This window comes from Nyctereutes procyonoides, unplaced genomic scaffold (genome assembly GCF_905146905.1).
Source record: "Nyctereutes procyonoides isolate TBG_1078 unplaced genomic scaffold, NYPRO_anot_genome, whole genome shotgun sequence".
Classification (NCBI taxonomy): Eukaryota; Metazoa; Chordata; class Mammalia; order Carnivora; family Canidae; genus Nyctereutes; species Nyctereutes procyonoides.
Window position 1 is genome coordinate 15,503,842 of NW_026575048.1, and position 20,499 is coordinate 15,524,340.

Here is a 20,499-nt window from a genome sequence, read left to right on the forward strand (position 1 = left end):
CCCAAGGCAGCTGCTCGGCAGGGGGATCCTATAATCCACACGTTTACTTGGCACAGGTGAGGCCACACCTGTGCCAGCACCTTTCCATTCTCTCCTTGCTGTTAAGAGGTCAAAACCAGGACTAGAACTTGCTCTGCTGACCTCAGCCCGGGGTTCCAGGATGTTTGTACAAATCAGAATCAGTTGATTTGTACAAACATCCAGCAATGGTTCACCTGTGGCTGCAGCGGGGAAGGCGGTGAGAAAGACAGCAGGGTGGCAGCACTGGCCAAGGCCTAGCGCCCTCTGGCTGAGCCGGAGGGACCCTGAGCAGCGTCTCTAGGGTGAGGCTCTGTCAGCTTGCTCAGGCTTCCGCAGGGCGCTTTGGACCAGCACCACCCAGAGAGGGAGAGCTGTGGCCAGGGGCCTGTGCCTGGCACTCGCGTCCTCAGTCCCCAAAGCCGGGCGGGTTAATGCAGCCCTTGTCACCCAGCTCCCGCTGCCCTTCTCAACCACACCGTCCCACGCTAATCTCAGGTCTTTCTCTGGCCCACCAGATGGGCCTGGGGTCCGGGCAGGGTGGGGGGCGGGTGGCCCCCCAGACCTCTCCTCCTGCCCCCACGTGTCCCCGGCCGTGATGAGTGGACCAAAGTGCCAAGGTGAGCAGCCCTCGCGTCTGCGCGGTGGCCGGCACGGTGACGAGCGAGGAGCACGCTCGGGACCAAGCAGCCGGGGCAGGGGAATCCGAGCCCGGCCGGAGTCGGCCTGGGGGCTCCCTGGGCGGGGGCCTCTTCCGAGGGCCAAGGTGGCACAACCCAGAGAGACTCGGGGCTCGCTCGGCCTTGGGTCCCGGCCTTGGGTCCCGTGGCGTCGTGTTGGCGCTGGTCACTCACTCGGAGCGACCATGACGCACAGACCCCGTCTAGATGTCAGGTTCGGTAGCAAATCGAATTTTAAGGGCTAACGCATCTGCGCTGCTTCGAGGGTCCGCGGGGCTCAGGCGCTCCGTCTGCCTCCCGGGACCTCGTCCTCGGCTGGACGCGCGGCGTCGGTGGGGCCCGCGGTGGAGCTGAACCGATCCCTGCCGCCGCCGACCTCCCTCCCGCAGCGAGTGCGCAGCGCGTGCCTCCACCCGCCACCCCCCACCACCCACCACCCGCCACCCCGGCCCGAGGCTAGGGCGGCGCCCCCCGCGGGCTCTCCGCCGCCCGCCCGCCCGCCCTCCCTCCCGGCTTCTGGCCGCGCCCCAACATACCAGGTAGCCCGCTGCCGCTGGCCGGCCCCCCCAGAAGGCTGGCGAAGGTCATCACTTGCGACGCACAGCTGAGCCCGCTGCCGAGCACGTCCTCGCATCGCCCCGGGCTGCCTCCGCGATTCCTGCCCGCGCTCCTTTGAGATCTTGGCTCCAGCTTAAGCTCACCGTCTCCGCCCGGACCTGTGCTTTCCGGCTGTCGGTCGACGTCCGTCCGTCTATCCGGCCGGCCCTTCCAGCCGCTAGCCCTCGCTCTTCCCCACGGGTCCCCACCGCGCTCCGGGCCGCGCGCTCCGGGCCTGGGAGGCTGGGGCGGGCCGCGCAACCTTCGAGCCGGCGGGGGCAGGCGCGCCCCTGTGGGAGCCCCGCGCGCCCTGTGGCCTCCGTGCGCCCTCGGGCCTCGCCGTGCGCCCCGGCCCGAGGTCCCGGCCCCCGCCTCCGGAGTCCCGGGCACTCGCGGAACCGCCTCGGCAGGGGAGTGGGGACGCAGCGGGGCGGTGCGCGCGGCGCCTCGGAGCCGGCGGCTCCGGAGCGCGGAGCGCTGGGGCGCGGCGTGGGCGGCGGGGTCGCAGCGCCGTGGGGAAGGGAGGCGGGGCCCGCTTCGCGGCGGGAGCCTCCGGCGGGGACCGCGGGCGGGCGAGTGGGGGCCCGGCGCTCGGGCGCGGGGAGGAGGCTCCGGGGCCCGAGTCCGCGTTAGGCCCGAGTGGGGGGCGCGGTGCTGCGGCTCCAGCGTTCAGCAGGGGGCGCTGCTCCGGGCGCTGGGCGGGGGTGGGGTGGGAGGGGAGGGGGCCGCGACTGGCTGCGCACGCTTCCCCCATTATTAAACACTATGTTCAAAAGGCGCCGGGGGACTTCCCGGAGCCACGGAGCCGCGCCGCCCGCCCGCCGCCCGCCCGCCGCCCGCCCGCCGGCCCACGGAGCCCATGGACCTGAGCGCGGCCGCCGCGCTGTGCCTCTGGCTGCTGAGCGCCTGCCGGCCCCGCGACGGGCTCGAAGCGGCCGCCGTGCTGCGAGCGGCGGGGGCAGGGCGGGCCGCGGGTCCGGGGGGCGGCGGCGGCGGCGGCGGGCGGGCCCTCGCCCCGGCGGCGGGCGTCTCCGCTGCCCCGGCCGCCGCGGCTCCCGGAGCCCGCGCTGCGCGGAGGGCCGCCGGCCCCGGCTTCAGGAACGGCTCGGTGGTGCCCCACCAGTTCATGATGTCGCTTTACCGGAGCCTGGCCGGGAGGGCTCCGGCCGGCGGGGCCGCCGCCTCCACCTCGGGCTCTGGCCGCCGCGGCCGCGCGGACACCATCACCGGCTTCGCAGACCAGGCGAACCAAGGTACTCGCGCCTCCTCGGCGCCCGTGCGTCCCGTCCGCTCCTGGGCTGCGGCCACCGCCGGAGCCGAGCCCCCCGCCCCGCTCCAGAGCCCTCGGGGCGCGGCCCCTCACGTCCCAGCCTCGGGGGGAGAGACTCCGCCGAGGCCCACGCACCCCAAAGGGCTGAGCCGGGGCCCTCCGCCGGACCGTCCTGGCCCTGCCGGCCGGCCGGGTCCCCTCGAGGAGGCAGGATCCGAAGCACGAAGGGGCCCGGGCCGAGAGGGACTGCGCCGTGACGCTGGTGGTGGGAGCGGCTGTTTCACTGCAGCAGCAAACTCTGCAGCTTCTAGCTCCTGGTCGGCTGGGGGGGGGGGGGCACAAACTGGGGGAAAATCAGGGGAATGAGAGAAAGGCAGGCTGCAGTAAACGGCCCCTGGAGAGGCTGGTGGCATCACCAGGTACTCGGAGGTCCCCTCTCGGCAGGCTGTGTCAGGGTGGAGGTGTATGGCTGTGGGTGCCCCTGCCCTGTGCTGGGCCCCTGGGACAGCCGGAGGTGGAGGACTCCAGTCGTGGGACGTGGAGAGGATGGTGGGTGAGACCCTGCGGGAATGCAGGCCTGGTTGGGACAAGCACCCCACCTTACTCTGTCCCGGGTCCTTCAAAGGTAGGACGTGCGTATGACTGTGGCGGTTGCCGTGTGTCATCTGGATTTTATTAATCCCTATTGAAGTCATTAAAGCAGACAGATAGGGAAAATTTAACTAATTTCAGGCGGAAATGCAAGTAATGTTGGCCTTAATTCTATCCAGCCAGAGACCCAGCATGGAAGGCAGGAGGGAAAAAAAGGGGAATAGGGCTGGAAAGGAAGCGGCAGGCTGGCTGAGCCCGGGAGAGTCTCTTGCCGTACACCACCCCAGACTCTGGCCCCGGAAAGCAGGTAGAGGTGGTGCAATGAGGAAATCACCCACCTCCTCCTACACACACACACACACACACACACACACACACACACACACACACCATGCCTACACACAGACTGCTTTATTTTGGGTGCCGGGACCTCCTGGGCCCAGATGGCCCTATAGTTCAGTGGGAACCATCAAGCATTCTCTGAAGGCCTGGTATGCTCCCTGGATTGGATGCTGAGTACTCCTACAAAGCCTGGGTGCTGGTGTCCAGGGCCCCTGCAAAGGTTCCAGCCTTGAGGCTGCTGCGTGTGCCCCCAGGATAGAGGGGAGGTGGGTGTGCAGGACGCCAGCTGCTTTCTTAAGTAGACTTAGGCCTACCGTTAGCCTCAGCCTGAGCTAAATCTTTTCTTGTGGAGCTCTGCTTGGCTGGCAAGGCTCTGAGGGCACTTCTCTTCTTCCCTCTGTAAGGAGAGGATGCAGTGGCAGCACTCTGGCCTGGGCAGATGCTGCAGAGGCAGCTCAGAAAAAAATGCTCGGGGGAGCCCAGAGGGAAAGCAGTGGCAGGGGGTGGGGGGAGGAAGCACTTGCCCTGCCCTCGGAGCCTCCCTCCCTCTCCACTCTGAGCTTCAACTTGGAGCAAGGTTACTTGAGGTCCCCAGAAGCCACTGGCAGAGCCCAGACTCTGGACCTCAGGAGGTGAGGGCCTGGCGGCAGTGGTGGGCGAGCAGATCTTCAGTGGCGGGGGCAGTGTGCACAGTCTGTCCGACTTTGGGGCAAAGCGAAACCATATGACCTTCTGAGGGAGCTCCTTATCTGCTGCTCTCGGTGGAATTTCAACCGTTTTTTTTCCCTCCCTAAGCCCAAAAAGAAAAAAAAAATAGTGCCCACGACCAGAAATAAAACCCCCAAACCCTGAGAGGTAAGTCATGACGGAGGGAAGGAGTGTATCTGCGAAGGGATCGGCGGGTCCTGGAGGCGAGCCCTCCCTGAGACGCTGCCCTCACTGCAGCAAGGAAGGCAGCCGGGGCTGCCCCAAACCCTTCGGAGAAGGTTCCTTGCGCTCCTCTGCCGCCTTCCCACCTCCATCGGAGGTGGCAGAAAGTCGGGAGAAGCTGAGCTAGGGGCTTCCCACCGCGGCCAGCAGCGCTCGCCGCTAGGAGCCCGTGGCCGAGCCGGGCGCCTCCCGCCTGGGCCTTAGCTCGCCTGCAGCGTAGCGGGGAGGCTGGATGCCCTGGAGGGTCGGCAGCGCGGCTGACGCGTCGCCCCTGGACGACTGGCACGCAGGGCCCCAGCCTGCAGGGCAGGCAGGTCGTGGCCGGCAGGAGGGTCCAGGCGGAGCCGGGGCAGAGGCAGCCCAAGCTGCAGAGTTTTCAGGGGACGTGAACGGTCCGTTTCGCCCAGCCGGGCCTCCGCGGCCGTCCCGGGGCCTGCGCTGGGCGACAGTGCGCAGTCCCGGCACAGCGCGGGGGCTCCGCGGGCCTCCGGACCCTGGGCGGGGCGCGGGGCTTCTGAGGAGCCCCCGGGGCCTTCTGTCCGCCCGCAAGTCTGCCTTGGGGTCTAGGCCCCGCGAGCCCGAGGCTGTGCGTCAGGCAGCGGCAGCCGTCGTGGCCCCGAGGGGCGCGGGGGGGGGGGGCGGGGCTCGGCGGTAAGTGGGTGCGGTGGGTCGTCGCGGTGGCAGCGCGTTGGCGGGTCGGGGTGGGAGCCGCGGTCGGGGTCGGGGCGGGAGCCGCGGTCGGGGTCGGGGTCGGGGCGGCCGTCTAACCGCCTCACCGCGCTCGCTCGCTCGCTCGCTGCAGCTGGGAGGCCCCGCGGCCCGGGGTGCGGGGTGGCTCTCCGCTCTCACCGCGCCCTTTCTCTGTCTCTGCCCGACTCCTGCAGACGACTCGCCCGCCGAGACCGGCCAGAGCTTCCTGTTCGACGTGTCCAGCCTCCCCGACGCCGACGAGGTGGTGGGAGCCGAGCTGCGCGTGCTGCGCCACGAGTCGCCCGGGCCGGGTGCCGGCCGCGCCGCCGCGCCGCCGCTGCTGCTGCTGTCCACCTGCCCCCGCGCCGCCCGGGCGCCGCGCCTGCTGCACTCGCGGGCCGCCCAGCCCCTGGCCCGCGCGCGCTGGGAGGTGTTCGACGTGGCCGACGCCGTGCGCCGCCACCGCCGGGAGCCGCGCGCCGCCCGCGCCTTCTGCCTGCGGCTGCGCTCGGTGGCCGGGCCGTCGCGGGAGCCGCTGGCGCTGCGGGGGCTGGGCTTCGGCTCGCGGGGCGCGCGCGGCGCGGCGGCCGAGGAGCGCGCTCTGCTCGTCGTGTCCTCCCGCGCGCACAGGAAGGGGAGCCTGTTCCGGGAGGTCCGCGCGCTCGGGGCCGCGCTGGCCGCGGAGCCGCCGCCCGACCCGGGACCCGGCCCCGGGTCGCCCGCGGCGGTCCCCGGGGGTCGCAGGCGGCGGCGGACGGCGCTGGCCGGGGCGCGGCCGGCGCAGGGCGGCGGCGGCGGCGGCGGCGGGGGCGGGGGCGCGGGCCGGGGCCACGGGCGCAGGGGCCGGAGCCGCTGCAGCCGCAGGCCTCTGCACGTGGACTTCAAGGAGCTGGGCTGGGACGACTGGATCATCGCGCCGCTGGACTACGAGGCGTACCACTGCGAGGGCGTCTGCGACTTCCCGCTGCGCTCGCACCTGGAGCCCACGAACCACGCCATCATCCAGACGCTGCTCAACTCCATGGCGCCCGACGCGGCGCCGGCCTCCTGCTGCGTGCCCGCGCGCCTCAGCCCCATCAGCATCCTCTACATCGACGCGGCCAACAACGTGGTCTACAAGCAGTACGAGGACATGGTGGTGGAGGCCTGCGGCTGCAGGTAGCCTGCGGGCCCGGCCCGGCCAGGGAAGGGGCAGCTGCGCCGCCCCCCGGGACCCCCCTGCCCCCGCCCCCGCCGAAGAGCGGGTGCGCGTCGGACTGGCCCGAACCCGCACCGTGGAGGGAGAGCGCGCGTTCACACTCGCACCCACACACTCATGCACACCTTTCCCGTGGGCAGCATCCTGCGAACAAGAGATGACCTGACCTCCCCGAACGAACGTGTACTCCGCAAACTCTCCGTCGCACCTCCCACCGCCCCCTCTTGGAGAGAGAGGATGGTGGGTGTGTTAAGGTTGCAATGACAGGCACCAAGTCCGGTAGAAACGGGTTAGGGAATTGGGGGTTCCAGAATGGGTGAATTAATGGGGGTAGTGGAGTGACTCTTAGCCCACCCCCTTTTTCTTTGTGGCTGAGTGCGGGCGAACGCCAGGCTGGGTGGCTCAGTGCCCGCTGTTGCGCCCCGGTGTGACCTCCCGCCCTTTCTGAACATTTGCGTTGCGTGGAGGCCGTTTACTCCGGGAAGGAACCGCTGCAAAAGGCGTGTTTATTCTTTGATTTTAAAAATCTAACGTGCCCCTTCGGTTTTGAAAGGGAATATTTGTCCGAAAGAATTCATGGTGGAACTACCCAGATCTCTGCAAGGGTCAGCACTACCCTTTTAAAAAACGTCAGTTCTAATTAGGAATGATCTAGAATGTGGTGGGGGGGGATGTTTTTCTTCTGAGGGGGAAGTGAAATGGTGGAGAGGCTATAAACCGCCAGTCTGGTCTGATATGAACTTGGGGGTGGGGTGGCATGGGCCAAGTTCTGAAGCTTCAGGGCTGGGCAGCTCACGGTGGCAGCGATGCCTTGGGGGTGCTGAGGGGGAGGCTTAGTGCAGTGGCTGGGAATAGGGAAAGGCCGACTGCTATGCCTTTTCCTAGAGACCCGCCAGGAGGTTTTGCTAAGGAGCTGAGAAAGAGGCTGGGAGGCGTCCTGGGGCGGGCTTCTGCAGAAGTCTCAGGCTCCTCTGCCAGGTAGGCGCAACCGTCTCCAAATGGTGTGCTCGCTATGTGCCAACATGTGCTTGTGCTTAGCTATCAAGTCTGTGTTGGCTTTTACACGCTCTCACTGTGTTGTTGCTGTAGGTTTTGGCAGTGTGATAGTAACGGGAAGTGAAGCTACACAAAAGTGCTTTTGTGAGATTTCAGCTCCCCGCGAACCCAGTGGTTCAAGGCAGGAGGAAGCCCCTCACCGCCCCTCCCTTCTGCAATGTAGAGGGGCATTTGCAGCTTGGCTGCTGTGGCCCCTTCAGAAGGGCAAGGGCCTTGGTGGGGAGTGGGGTGGGGGTGGGGGGCAGAAGGGGAAGCCTCTCCTCCAGTCCTGTCTTTGTCTAGTTGATGGTAGGACTGCCTGCCCCTGTGAAGGGAAGCTGGAACACCCATCCTACATTGTTTTATTTGGTTCATTTCTGCCTGGGAGTCCTTTGTGGCCTTGCCTAAACAGTTGAGGGAGGAGAGGAGGAGGAGAGGAGAGGAGAAACGATGTGGACTCCACCTGTCTGGGGCTCCGGAGGGCTTCTTTGAAAACCCCTGCCGCCTCCCTGGGTATTGTTTAAGGTCATGCTGGGCTTTCTCCTTCGGGGTTCCTGAGAAAGGCATCCATTCCATGCTTCTTGTCTTGGATGCTAAAGTCCAGATTTTAATTCTCAGTGATTTAATATTCCAGAGAGAAGAATACTAAGGATTTAGATACAGCAAATTTACTTAAGGGCCCCACCTGAATCTGTTTTATCCCGTAAAATTTCCCCCAAAGGAAAAGAAAATGCACTTATAATATGAATTTATATGCTGTGGCTATGTGAGTAGCTATAAATAATCAGAAAATGCAAGTCTCTTTAGGTTAAAACACACAAACACAATTCCCAAAGTGGCAGCCATGGTACACTTCCTCTCAATTTCAGTGACCCGTGGTCCCCTTAGGTTTATGGATTTGGCCAGAGAAGCTTCACTTTTCCAAGTAGTTTTTAATAATTGCACGGTGATTGCTCTGTCATAATGAAGAATAAAAAAATGACACTAAAATATGAGAGGTTGTGGTATTTGAAGTTTTAGAAAGGGAGTTAATGAAACACTAGCTATCACTCTGCAGAAATTCTAGGTTATTTAATATCTTGGACAAAAGGAAACATTTTGATTTTTTTTTAATGACTAGGAGAAACAATGTTTTGAGAAGAGATGTTTTGATTTAGCCTGAGCTTTTTGTGGCAGGGAAAAAAATGTCCATTTTCTCAGTTTTTTCCAGACGACCTCCTTTATACCAAGATGTGTTGTAAGTGATGGAGGAAGTAGGCATCTTCCTGTATCTGGAGGTGCAGGCTGCATCCGGGGAGGGGGCTGGTCCTTGGGCAGTGGCAGCTCCTTTGATGCTCTCATGCTCTCGGATACCCTCAGTGTGTTCTTGTTTACGGAGTGGCAGTGTCTCCAGGATTGTTCAGGAGCTGTACGTAGCCACCAGGGACCACCCGTGCCTGCTATAACTCAACTCAGGCCTCTGGCCTCTCAGAGTTAAAAGTAGGTGAATGGAGAAGATGTGTCACACTTTGTGAAAATGACAGCAAAGGGCCCCACCACATGTCGAGGCAGACATGTCTTTGCTGCTACGATGTGGTTGGATGAGCTTTGCCAGGATTTGGAGGAGGATTCTGCTAGCACAGTGGGTAGTGGCCTGTACTGTCTGTCTTCGAGGCAGCGGGGTGCGGGGCCAAATCACTCAGCTGGAAGCCCCGGTCCCCACCCATTGGGAGAGCTGGCTGCTGGCAAGTAGGGATAAAGTGTGACAGCACTGTGGGTGGAGGCAGTGCCCCCTCTCCAACTCAGACCCTCTTGGGTCTGGGGCCACCAGAATATTCCTCCATTTTGTTGGGGAGACATGTGCACTTCTAGTTGTGCTAGAGAATAGGGTGTCATCCCTGCTTGGGGAGCACGGGGCAGGCCAGCTGGTGCCCAAGGGGGTCGGTACTGGGTCTGCTAAACATGAAGACCGTCTAGTTCTCTGCCTAGACACACCAGAAGCCAGAGACATTTCCACTGGCAATTAAGGCAGACGGCTGTGTCCAGCGATGCCCAGATGCTCACCTGGTTGAAATCTGGCTTTCTGAGCAGCAGACTTGGGTCCTCCTGAGAGGGTGGCAGGCTCTGTTGTCTTAGCTCACGGTCTGTCCATTCATCATGTACGTCCTAAGCTTCATCCTAGTGTGCTCACATCTTACTACCAGAGTGGCATGGGAAAAAGAAGAGCTGTGGATTGTGTGATGTCGAGTCAAACCTAGCAAAGCTAGTGCAGTGACTGCTCCTGGGACAGTCTCCTGGAGGTGTCTGCAGGAGTGGGGAAGGGAGTAGGGACCACCCTGTGGATGTAATCAGAGCGTAACTCAAATCTAAGAAATCATTTATCCTGCTTGTGATTTTTTATTTAAACTCATGGCAGAAAATAATCCAGGACTGTGGACTGATTGTCTTCTTAAAGCAGGGAACAAAATTGAATTCTTCCCAAGAGGACTTGGTGCACATTAAAAGGCAGACTCTTCCCTTGTTTGAATCTGGTCTTTGGAACAGCCCGTGAGAAGAAGAGCAAACACTACCGCTGTCTCTGGGACAGATGTCACTGGGGCCTCGCCAATCTCCTGAGAGCAGGTTGGTGGGGACACAGAAGCCTCCCCCGGCCCAGAAAGCAAGGCCTTTTCAGTGGGTCTGGGCCAGGAGCCCTCAGACAGGTGCAGCATCGAGGGTCTGGGAGGCAGCCATCTGTCAGAGGCAGGGAAGGACCTGTGTTGTCCCCCTGAGGTGTCTGGATTGGGAAGGAAAGAGAGGCAGCTGACAAGAGCGCCCCAGAGTTGAGAGATGTGGGGAGCAGGACAGGAGGGAACTGGAGCCCTCTGAGGTGTGTCCGGACAGCGCTGGTGTGTCTGCGGACTTCTGTGTACCCAGGAGTGAACTGCCCCCTGCTGTCGCCTGCTGTCTGCCTGCTGTGAGGTCACCTGGGTGCTGGAGCTCCGAAAGGTGCCTCCTGAGAGGTCTGGGATGGGCGTGGGCAGCCACCTCCCTACCTGGAGCTTCTACTTCTGCCCCTGTAAAAGGAGCAGCTCTCCAGTCCCCTGGTTCTAGGATTCTAGATGGTCCAAAAGTCCATTAACAGAGTTTAAAGGCAGAGGAGGTGTGACTGTTCCTGGAAAGGCCCCCCGCCCCCCAATCCCAGAGCTACTTTTCACAAGTATCACAGCTCTTGCCTGTGTGTGTGTGTGTGTGTGTGTGTGTGCACGTGTGTCCATTACAATCCTAGAGTCTGTTGGTGCCTTATGGATGTGGCTTTGATTTCCAGCTGGGTCAAGGCAGGTGCAGGGGAGACCAGGATCTCAGGGGTAGGGCTCAGCTCACCAAAGCCACGAGCTTTCCTATGTTCTGGGTGAGGGGCACTACCAACCCAGCTGGAGATCCGTCCCCCCACCCCCACCCCACTCCGCTACACACACCCAGGGGCAGGTGGAGCCACACCTGCTGAGATTGTCCTGTGACCAGATTCTGGGAAGGCTGCCACCTGCTGCTGGGGCCTCTGTGGGAGCGGCAGAAGAAAGCAAGCCTGGGCCTTGCTGGCAGCGCAGCAGGGACCTGGGACTGTCCCAGAGTCCCTGGACAAGGCAAGCAAGCCTGTGTAGGGTGAAGTGCTGGGCCAGGTCCCCACAGGCCCCCACCCCCTCCTCGCTGCCATGCCCATGTCTGATCCAGCTTGCTGGAGGAGTGACCCAGCGGCAGGCACCTACAGAGCTGCTTTCTCTCTTCCTTTTTGTGGCCTGAAAAATGGTGGTAGAGTTTAACAGTGAGAGACAGGGAGGAGTCAAAAGAGGTAACTTATAATTTTTCAGGCAGCTCTGCCTTTTGTGCCTGGAGCTTCTGGCCACTTGGGCTAGAGCAAGCTTCTTCCTCCTTTTGTTGCCATTTCTGGACTTTAGTTTGTTAAATAGTTAATTCCCGACAGGGCTCAAGGTGAGAGAAGCCTGTTCTGGTCAGGAAGGCCGCAATTCCCTTAAGTGGAGTCACCTGCCTGGAGGCAGCTGCAGGAAGAGGGTTGGAAGCTGGCTTAGGAAGTCAATGGGGGTGACTGAGGGCTTGACATTTGCGGTGTGGGCCCCGATGATTGGTTCAGGCATACTCTCTGCTCATGATGTGTGCACACCCAGCTTCACCAGAGCTTGGCTTCTTCCCACCCACCCTCAAACTGCCGGCACCAGGCCCGTGCTTGAGGCCAGCCTGGGACTTGGCCATTGGCCTTCTGACTGGGCAGCGTTTGGGTTGGTACTTCACAGTGGCTGCCACACTTTCGGCCGAGGAACCTGGGGGAAGGTGGAGTCGGAGTGTCAGTGAGGTCACTGAAAAACTGGTCTGCATTTTGAGTTTGTGCTTAGACTTATTGGAAAGTACAGCACGCCCTCCGACCGGCCCGCCTGGGGGGCGATGGTCCGCTTGCTCCTGCCTTCGCACACCTCCAGGGGGCAGTCCTGCAGGCCCCTCTGGCATCTGTGTGTGGGAGTGTATGTGTCTGGGCTGCAAAGGACAGGGCTGGTTTCCCTCACCTGCATCCCCCTACAACGGCAAGAGGGCTGCAGTGTGCATGGACGCTTCTGCAAAGAGGTGTTTCTGAGTCTGCTGGCAGGACAGCTTGGCATGCTGGTCTATGAAGCACTTCCTTCCGCTTGGCTAGAAACTCTTCATTCCAGACAGGGCCACCTTGTTCTAAGTCAGTGATAGGAAGCTGAAACAAGTTGTTTAGAAAAACCAGGAAAAGCTTCTGATGGTCGAGTCTCAGGCACCTTTCAGCCTGGTAGTCCAGACCTTCCAGGCTGTGGCCAGCTGCTTGGTTTCTGCATTTCTGTGTTACAATCTTTTGAGCTGTTGGCGACTAGGAATGCGGTGCGGAGGCGAGCTGGAGATTTGGCCAGGCACGAGGCAGGAGGTGGGTCAGCGCTGTCTTCTTTGCAAAAATTGTCTCTGCACTGCTCCATCTGACCGGCAGTGGCAGCGACCACACCCGGCTGCTGCATCTAGAGATGGGGTGGTCGGGGTGAGATGCCTGTTCTGAGCCTCCACCCTGCTCGGACACTTGGCTGCAAGAATCTAGAACCTTGTCTGAACCTCCTGGTGCTGAGGTGTGCCTCTGTTTGACAGAAACCAGATCCCTTGTAAGGCTCAGGGGTCCTGCTGAGCTGGAGGTAAACACAAAGCAAGCGGAGGCAGGCCAGGCGCTGGCTGCAGTGCCCCTGAGCACCCTGCCTGGTGCCGCTGCAAGGTGGGAGGGGGCGTGGTGGCTCGGTGCACCTGCACCTGCACACACTCGGCCGCTGTTTGACGAACTTGCACAGCTTCCTGACCAGCCTGGCCTCCCTCAGACCTAGCGCCTGGGCAGCCCTAGCCTGCCTGGACTTCTCAGTGGAGTGAGTCTGAAAAGTAAGTCTGACGACGTGCACGGGAAGCCTTTCTTGGCCTGTGAGTGTATCTCCGAGCGTGGGAAGGTTGCTGAGGGCAGGAAAAGACGCACACGTCTGAGGTTTCCCCGGGGGCTCGGGACAGCAGCAGCTTGGCTTGAGGTGAGCAGGCTTGTGGTTGGAGGACGGGGTGCCCCTGCAAGCAGGGCTTATTTTTCTTTGCAATTAATAGTTCCGGATCAGGGCCCGTCAGAGTCAGAAGAAAGCCAGCCATTCAGCATTCTGTTTAGAAAATGATGATACATGTTCAGGGAGAAAGCAAGAATGTATTTTCTGGCCGGGAGATACTCGAGTGTTCCAAGCCAGGAACAGAGACTCTGGAGAGCAGAGTTTCTCTGGCTTTCTCCACCTCCGATAAATCAAGGATGGCGAACATCAGCTTCCTTACAGTAATTGCTGTTTTCCTGTTGTTGTTTGGGGTTTTCTGTTTTGTTTTTTTGTATTCCACTTTTTACCGTAGTGCAAACAGCTTCTGTGTTTCCTGTGACAAAGAATCCTGAGTCCCCTTAGGTCTCTCAGCTGGAAGTATTTCGCCCCAAATGAAAAGTTAATGCATTTTTTTTTTACAAGGATTTGTATGCTGAGTGCAACTTGCTGTTCAGCAGTTGAGAATAGGGGATTCTGAAAAGTTTGGAAAAAAAGAATTTTAAATAGATATCAAGAGGTTCCTGCAGAACTCCCGCACCAGCCTCTGGCACACCTCTGTTTAAGCAGGCTCTTGGTGGGCAGCAGCTTCTGACATGACAGGCGCCCTGCCTCCGAGCGAGCACCTTGACTCTGCTGCCAATACCGTGATTCTAAGGATACGAGCGAAACTCAGAATTACAGTAATGCCATCACAGCTCAATACGTACCATTCCCTCAGCAGCTGAAGACAGAATGTATTATTTCGGGGGCTGAAATCCCTTTCATTTCACAGCCATACCCACTATTTCTCAGCTTGGCTCGGGAGTCAGATGGGAAAAGTGGTGAGAATTTTAAGCTCATTGAATGCAAGCTGAGATCGCCTTCGTCGGCAGTCGTCCAGCTCTGGTTTGGCCAGAGCAGAGCTCCGAGGCTTGGAGGCTGGAGAGCGGGCCGCCTCCCTGCTGCTCTGCTGGGCCGCTGGGGCAGCACGAGCTGATGTTGTGAGTGCTGCTCATGCCCAGGCCAGCTGGCAGGGAGCTTTTCCAGGCCAGGTACAAACCCACTGTGTATATGTATTCTCAAGTTTAAATAGATTGTACATACTGGAATGTAAATGAACTGTAAAACAGCAATCTCTATTTTTCTTGACAGTTATATAGCAGTATATATTTGTTAAACAGGCTCGTATGCTCTTCATTAGCCCTTTTCAAATGTTGTACAGATAAGTTGATTAAATATTTTATTGATACACCTGCTCCTGGCTGGTCTTTCGAGAACGGTTTTTTTGCCTTGCTATTCAGCCTCTCTCTGGTGGTCGGTTCCCAGTGCTCCACACCAAGAACAGAAGCCAACCATTTAGGTGTTAGGACAACTGCATGCCAATGGGGCCACACAGTGGCTCTGGCCTGTCAGTCTTCACTCTGACCATTCCCCCTTGAAACAGCGCAGGCTGTCGTGTGCATGCATCTGGGGGCCTCGGGTCGTTGTGACCGCCGTGACTCCGGAGAACACTGCATGGCCTGTACCGTGTGAAGCCACTGCACGGGAAGGTAGCCAAGCTTGGCTTCGGGGGTGAAGAGGCCAAAGCGCAGCAGAAGACAGATTTCCCTTTGGAAAAGGGCATGGCTATGTGTAGCGAGCGAGGGAGCGTTGTCACTGCAGACACAGTCCGAGCGGAAAGGTCTTGCTCCACACACAGCAGGCCGCTGGAGGATCTGTCTCACTTCAGGAAGCCTGGGCACCCCCATTCTGAGCTGTGCAGGGAAGCCTCTGAAACCCACAGCCAGGGCAATGCCCAGTTACAGCAGCTTCCCCTGCAAGGCCAGTTACATATTTTAGTGAAACCAGCGAAGTCCTACAGCCAGTTTGGCCGCTGTTGCTCCACGCTCTCCAGACAAGGATAAAGATCTGTGCTCAGTGGCATCACCTCGGACCCTTCAGGACCTCTCCCAGACCCGGCCAGAGAGGACCAGCCACTCATAACTTCTTCCTGCAGCAGAGGAAGGAGAAAGCTATTTCATCAGTTCCCAAAATATTTCTGGGGAAGGACAGGGACTTGGCCGCCAGGAATGACCTGTTACCAGAGTGACCTCCTCTGGGATGTGGATACCGCCGGGTGGGAGCCACCTTTCTGCAGGGTGAGGGTAGGGCATGTCCACCGTAATCAGGTGTCCTGCTGTCCCGGTGGTCGTGTTTGTCTCTTTCTGGTGAGAAGTGGATCAAGAAACTCTGCTCCCCTTCTGCCTCTTAATTTCATCAGTACGATATAAAGGAGTCTTTTTCTTTGGAAGAAAATGATGTTCACCTTTCAACTAACTCACTTGGTAGGTACCATTCCATATAAGATTTAAGACTCTGCCCTGGAGAAGTGTAAAGTCTTGTCATGCTTTGTTTATAACCATCCTTGGGCGGTTCTTCATTTTCCTATTTCCTGGTCCCTTCGTGGCCCACCCGGGCTTTCTGTGGTTGCGGGGGGGGGGGGTGGATACAGAGTAAGCAGACTGTGGGTAGTTACAGGGAGAAAGGAAAGCCAGGGGTAGCATTTAGACATTTATCCTAACACTGATGAGAGCACATCTCAAAGGTCCGCAAGGACTGATGCTAACGGGAGGAGAAGCCTGCCGGCTCGGCTCCCTCTGGGGGGCCCTGGGCTGCTTGATACACCCTCTTTGCCCGTTGGCTGCTCACTGCCCGGCTGCCGAGGCAGACACTTGCCACCTGCTGCCCTGCTGCGGGTGGCCCTGCCTGCCCTGCTTGTGGGTGCATTGTGCTCCCGTGCTCCCGGGGCGCCCCACACTCTTCTGTGCAGAAGGGAGGGTGATCTGGGGAGAAACTCATCCGTTGCAACGTGTCACCAGTGTGCAGCCACCGACTGCGAGGCCGTGGGCGGCTGCCAGTCCTAATCGCATGCAGGTGCGTGGCCCTTTAGCAGTGGCCAGTAGGAGGAAGCCCAGCTGTGGTGCAGAGCCTGAGCTGGGTGGATTTGCAGAGACGGGATTCTAGTCCCCGTGTGAGGAGGGGGGCCCTGCAGGTGCACCCGCACCCCCTGGCTGTAATGGACGCCCAGTCACAGGGTCACATTCCCATCCCAGGGAAGAAGAATTTTCCCATAGACTTACCCAGCAAGGAAGTCTGTCCCAACGTAGGGAGGTCAGCCCAGGCCCCTCTGCCAGAATGTCTGAGGAATGCGATCCAAAATGAAAATGCTCTCCTATCCCAGAGCATGGTCTTGTGTATTGTTGCTGTAATTCCCGCTTGGGGTGCTGCACGGGGTTAGCACTCAAGAAGTAATAACCACATATTTGGTAGTTGCTAATACTCAGGCTCCAGAGGCTTTCTGACCTCGGAAGAATGAAGTTCTTGCCGTCGGAGGGAACGAAAGTGGGCCCGAAGCTCGGGGGCCTGGCTTCCTGTTGTGCCCCGCGCCCCAAAGCCTGCCTTCGACGCCCCTGTCCTGCACGGCTCAGCCGGGGACAGGCTTGAGGGATGAAAGAGCCCGTCCACTTCCCATTTCCATCTCCACACTCGTTGTGAGGGGCGCAGAGTCTCTGCCATGTGACTCCCTGAGAGTCTGACCCTGAGAGCGCCGTGCTTCTTGACAGGTTGGCCATCAGGTGTGGTACACACTTTAATTTAGGTGACACTTGCTGACTCTTCCGTGGAGAGGCCCTATGAGTCTATAAGCCCCGAGATGACAAGACACAAGTTCCATGTCCTCGGACTCTCCTTTTAAGGGCAGGAAGGAGTTGGGCGGCGGGGGCAGGAGGAGCAGAGACTGGAAAAACAGAATTCCAGCCCTGGCTGGTAAGTTCTCCAGTAGAGACATGGCCAGGGTGCCATGAGGGCTGGGGGGGAGGCGGGGGGGGGGCATGAGCAGTTGGCCTTTGAGGCCAGGTTTGGGGGTGGGGAGGGCAGAGGCTTGGCCACTGCCAGAGCTGGAGTGGTGGATGCCAAAGGTTTCAGAGCACAGGTGCGGGGAGGGGTCAGCACCTGGAGGGCCAAGGTGGCTGGCCAGAGCGAGGTCACAGGGAGGGCTGCAGCCTGTGCTTGGGCCCCTGCAGGCAGCCGGGCCTTCCTCCTTGCCGTGCGCAGCCTGCCTGCTGCCCCCCTCCCCCGCCCCCTCCCCTGTCCCCTTCCTGTCACCTGCCAGCTGGTCTCTGTTCTAGCTTTCATTCTTCTAAAACCATTCCGATGTTAGCAACTACCTCCTTTTCACCTGGCCCGCTAGCCTGGCCCTCAACGGCCCTTCCCTTGACTCCCAGGTCCAGCCCCCCACTCCTGTGGGGCTGCCCACTGTTGCCTGCAGGAGGCAGCAGCATGGTGTGGAAAGGGGAGGAAGCCCTGGCTCTGGAGTAGAGGCTGCCTCTCAGTTGCTGTGAGATCACTTACCTCCCCCCTCTGTGGTGATCTGGTGAATAGGCCATAAGCTCAAGATAGCCTCAGGGTAACCTCAGCGATCCCCCCCCCCCCCCCCCCCCCCCCCCCCCCCGCCAATGCAGCAGCCTCTTCCTCCTCTCTCCCACCACACCACCCAAGCTCTCCGGGTCTTTCTGGCACTAAGAGCAACTGCCTCCCCTCTCCCTCTGGGTGGTTCCTCTTCCCCTGTCTACTGGCAACCAGGAGCCTTCAGTCTGGCAGAAGAGGTCAGACCCATGTCACACAGTGGCTCCCCAGGGGGGACCAGAGCCATCACTCACCTACATCTCCACGGGGCATAGGCAGGAATCTCAGCCACTTTGGAAAGGGACTCCTGCGGGAGAGCTTCAGCCTTAAGGCCTCAGAGAGAGATTTGTTCACAGAGCACACTTAGTTCCAGCCACTGACCCCTCTTTTAAACCCCACCTCCCAGAGGATGGAGCAGTCCAAGTATGTCCCCTTCTCTCCTGCAAAGAAAAGGCCAGGAACAAAGATGATGCCTGATGTTATTTAAGAAATGTTCTGCTTCCTGCAACTTTCCTAAATCTACCGTAAAGTCTCCACAAAGCAGATGCTCGAACATCCTGTGCTGCATGGGGGAGGACAGATGGCATGGCCTGGGACCAGAAAGCTGAGCCAGGTGAGCAACCACCCCCTGCCCCCACCCCCAACATGAAGCAGAAATGCTAAGACTGCAAGAATCAAGTTGCAGGCTAGCCTAGGTGAAACAATGCAGAAGCTGAGACATCACCGGGTTCTCTGCTGCACCAAAGAAAAGAGACAGTAAAAGAAAAACAAGTTTGCTAGGCTTTTCCTTCAGTCACTATTTTACAGAGCATCTACCATAAGCCAGACAGGGTGCTAGATGCTATATGCATGACCTCAATTAATCCCATTAAAAACAAACAAAAACCCTCTCCAAATCTAACATCTCAAAAGGAAAGTTTTTTTTTTTTTTAAGATTTTACTTATTTATTTAGGGGAGACACAGAGACAGAGGCACAGACATAGGCAGAAGGAGAAGCAGGCTCCCTGTGGAGAGCCTGATGGGGGACTTGATCCCAGAATGCTGGGATCACGCCCTGGGCCAAAGGCAGATGCTCAACCACTGAGCCACCCAGGCATCCTGAAAGCAAGTATTTTATGAATGTAGAAATGGGTGGAGGGGGAGTCTCAGGGAGGCTAAGCCAATGTAGCATTGCAAACCCAATAAATGACAGATCCACGATTTGAACTCAGATCTCCACTTACTGCTCAGATGAAGAAATTTACTTTCTGGAAAAGAAGCAATGGGAGACATATGCAGGAGAGAGCACGATGGCTTTTTAAAAATTACTTTTACAAATTTCGAACTCATATCAAACTTACAAAAAAGCTGCAGAACATTTTCTTTCCTCTGAACCATTTGAGAGTAAACTGGTATGATGCCCCATCACCACCAGACACTTCAGTGTGTCTTCAGTACAAATAAGGATGTTCTCTTCTCCACAACCCAACCACTGAAGTCCGAAAGTTAATATTGATTTTTTGCTCCCAGCTCTAGACCCTGATCAAGTTGTGCAAACTGCCCCAACAATGTTTTTTTTTATAAGAAAGCATGTAATCCAGAATCGAGTGTTGCATTAAGTTGTCATGTCTTTTCAGTCCTTTTTAATATGGAATTAATTTTGGGCGCCTGGATGGCTTAGTCAGTTAAGCATCCGACTCTTGGTTTTGGCTCAGGTCATGATCTCAGGGTTGTGGGATCAAGGCCCATGTTGGGCTCCATGCTAAGCTTTAAGATTCTCTCCCTCTGCCCTTCTCTCCACCCTACATTATATTAAAATTAATTCCATATTATTTTTTAAAGATTGGCTTATTTGAGAGAGAGTGAATGGAGAGAAATCAAATCTTTGGAGGCCCCTGGCTCTGGGGAAGTGGATAGTGATATGAGTTCAGAGAGCCTCAGGAGCTGCCTCTGGAGATGCTCTGTCCCCAGCACAGCCTGAGGACACCGTTTGGGCAGTGATCATGACTCTAGCTTAGACTTTTCACTCAACACTAGATAAACTCCTATGAAGCTAAATCTTTGACAAAGGACCATCCATGTGGCTGACTGGAACATATAGACAGAAATGCTTTTGGAAAATGATTTCATCCACTGTTTATCAAGTTTAGTCTGTTTTTTATGCTGATGATGTTTAATAATAAATTATTATAGCCAATCTTTTTTTTAAAATTTTTTATTTGTTCAGAGGCAGAGGGAGAGAGAGGCAGGCAGAGAGGCAGAGGGAGAAGCAGGCTCCATGCAGGGAGCCCGACGTGGGACTCAGTCCCGGGTCTCCAGGATCACACTCGAGGCTGCAGGCGGCGCTAAACCGCTGTGCCACAGGGGCTGCCCAATTATAGCCAATCTTTATTGAGAAGATACTGTTGGTCAAGAATTGCACTAAAAGCTTTAATTTTACCTTTCCACTTATTTCTTCCAACAATATGAGGTAGGCATTATTATTCTTATTTTTTTAAAGATCTTATTTATTTACTCATGAGAAATAGAGAGAGAGAGAGAGAGGCAGAGACACAGGCAGAGGGAGACGCAGGCTCCATGTAGGGAGCCCGATGTGGGACTCGATCCCAGGACTCCAGGGTCAGGCCCTGGGCTGAAGGTGGAGCTAAACCGCTGGGCCACCCAGGGATCCCTAATTCTATCTTATAAGTGAGGACACTGAAGCTTGGAAAATTAGAAAAAGCTGCCTAAAAATTACACAGATGATGAGGTCTCCACGGTTCTTATACCTTATTACCTCGTACATATGCATGGAAGCCTTTAGTCTTTGGTTTAATTCCTTTTTTTTTTAAGATTTTATTTATTTATTCATAAACACAGAGAGGGGCAGAGACACAGACAGAGGGAGAAGCAGGCTCCATGCAGGGAGCCCGATGTGGTACTCAATCCTGGGTCTCCAGGATCACACCCCAGGCTGCAGGCGGCACCAAACTGCTGCACCACCGGGGCTTGCCCTTTGGTTTAATTCCTAATGAAATAAAATGAACTTTAATCTCCTAAAGTCGGATTCTTCCTTCTCTAAAAGAAGTACTGAGAAAAATGGCTTTCCAATTTAAGAGAGAGACTTTGACTTTCTCAGATTATACCCTCCTCCACAGAGAAATAAGGCCAGGCAG

General features: G+C 58.0%; 1 protein-coding gene across 1 annotated transcript; it reads left to right on the forward strand.

Moving 5' to 3' along the window:
• The first annotated feature begins 2,154 nt into the window (after nucleotides 1-2,154).
• On the forward strand, nucleotides 2,155-6,280 carry GDF7 (growth differentiation factor 7). Its single transcript, XM_055326937.1, has 2 exons — nucleotides 2,155-2,548; nucleotides 5,313-6,280. The coding sequence occupies exons 1-2, from the start codon at nucleotides 2,155-2,157 to the stop codon at nucleotides 6,278-6,280; spliced, it is 1,362 nt and encodes a 453-aa protein (XP_055182912.1).
• Nucleotides 6,281-20,499: the final 14,219 nt, after the last annotated feature.

Coding starts and splice junctions, on each gene's coding strand:
- GDF7 (XM_055326937.1), top strand. CDS start 2,155: ATGGACCTGAGCGCGGCCGCCGCGCTGTGCCTCTGGCTGCTGAGCGCC. Junction 2,549..5,312: donor CGCAGACCAGGCGAACCAAG/GTACTCGCGCCT, acceptor CGACTCCTGCAG/ACGACTCGCCCGCCGAGACC.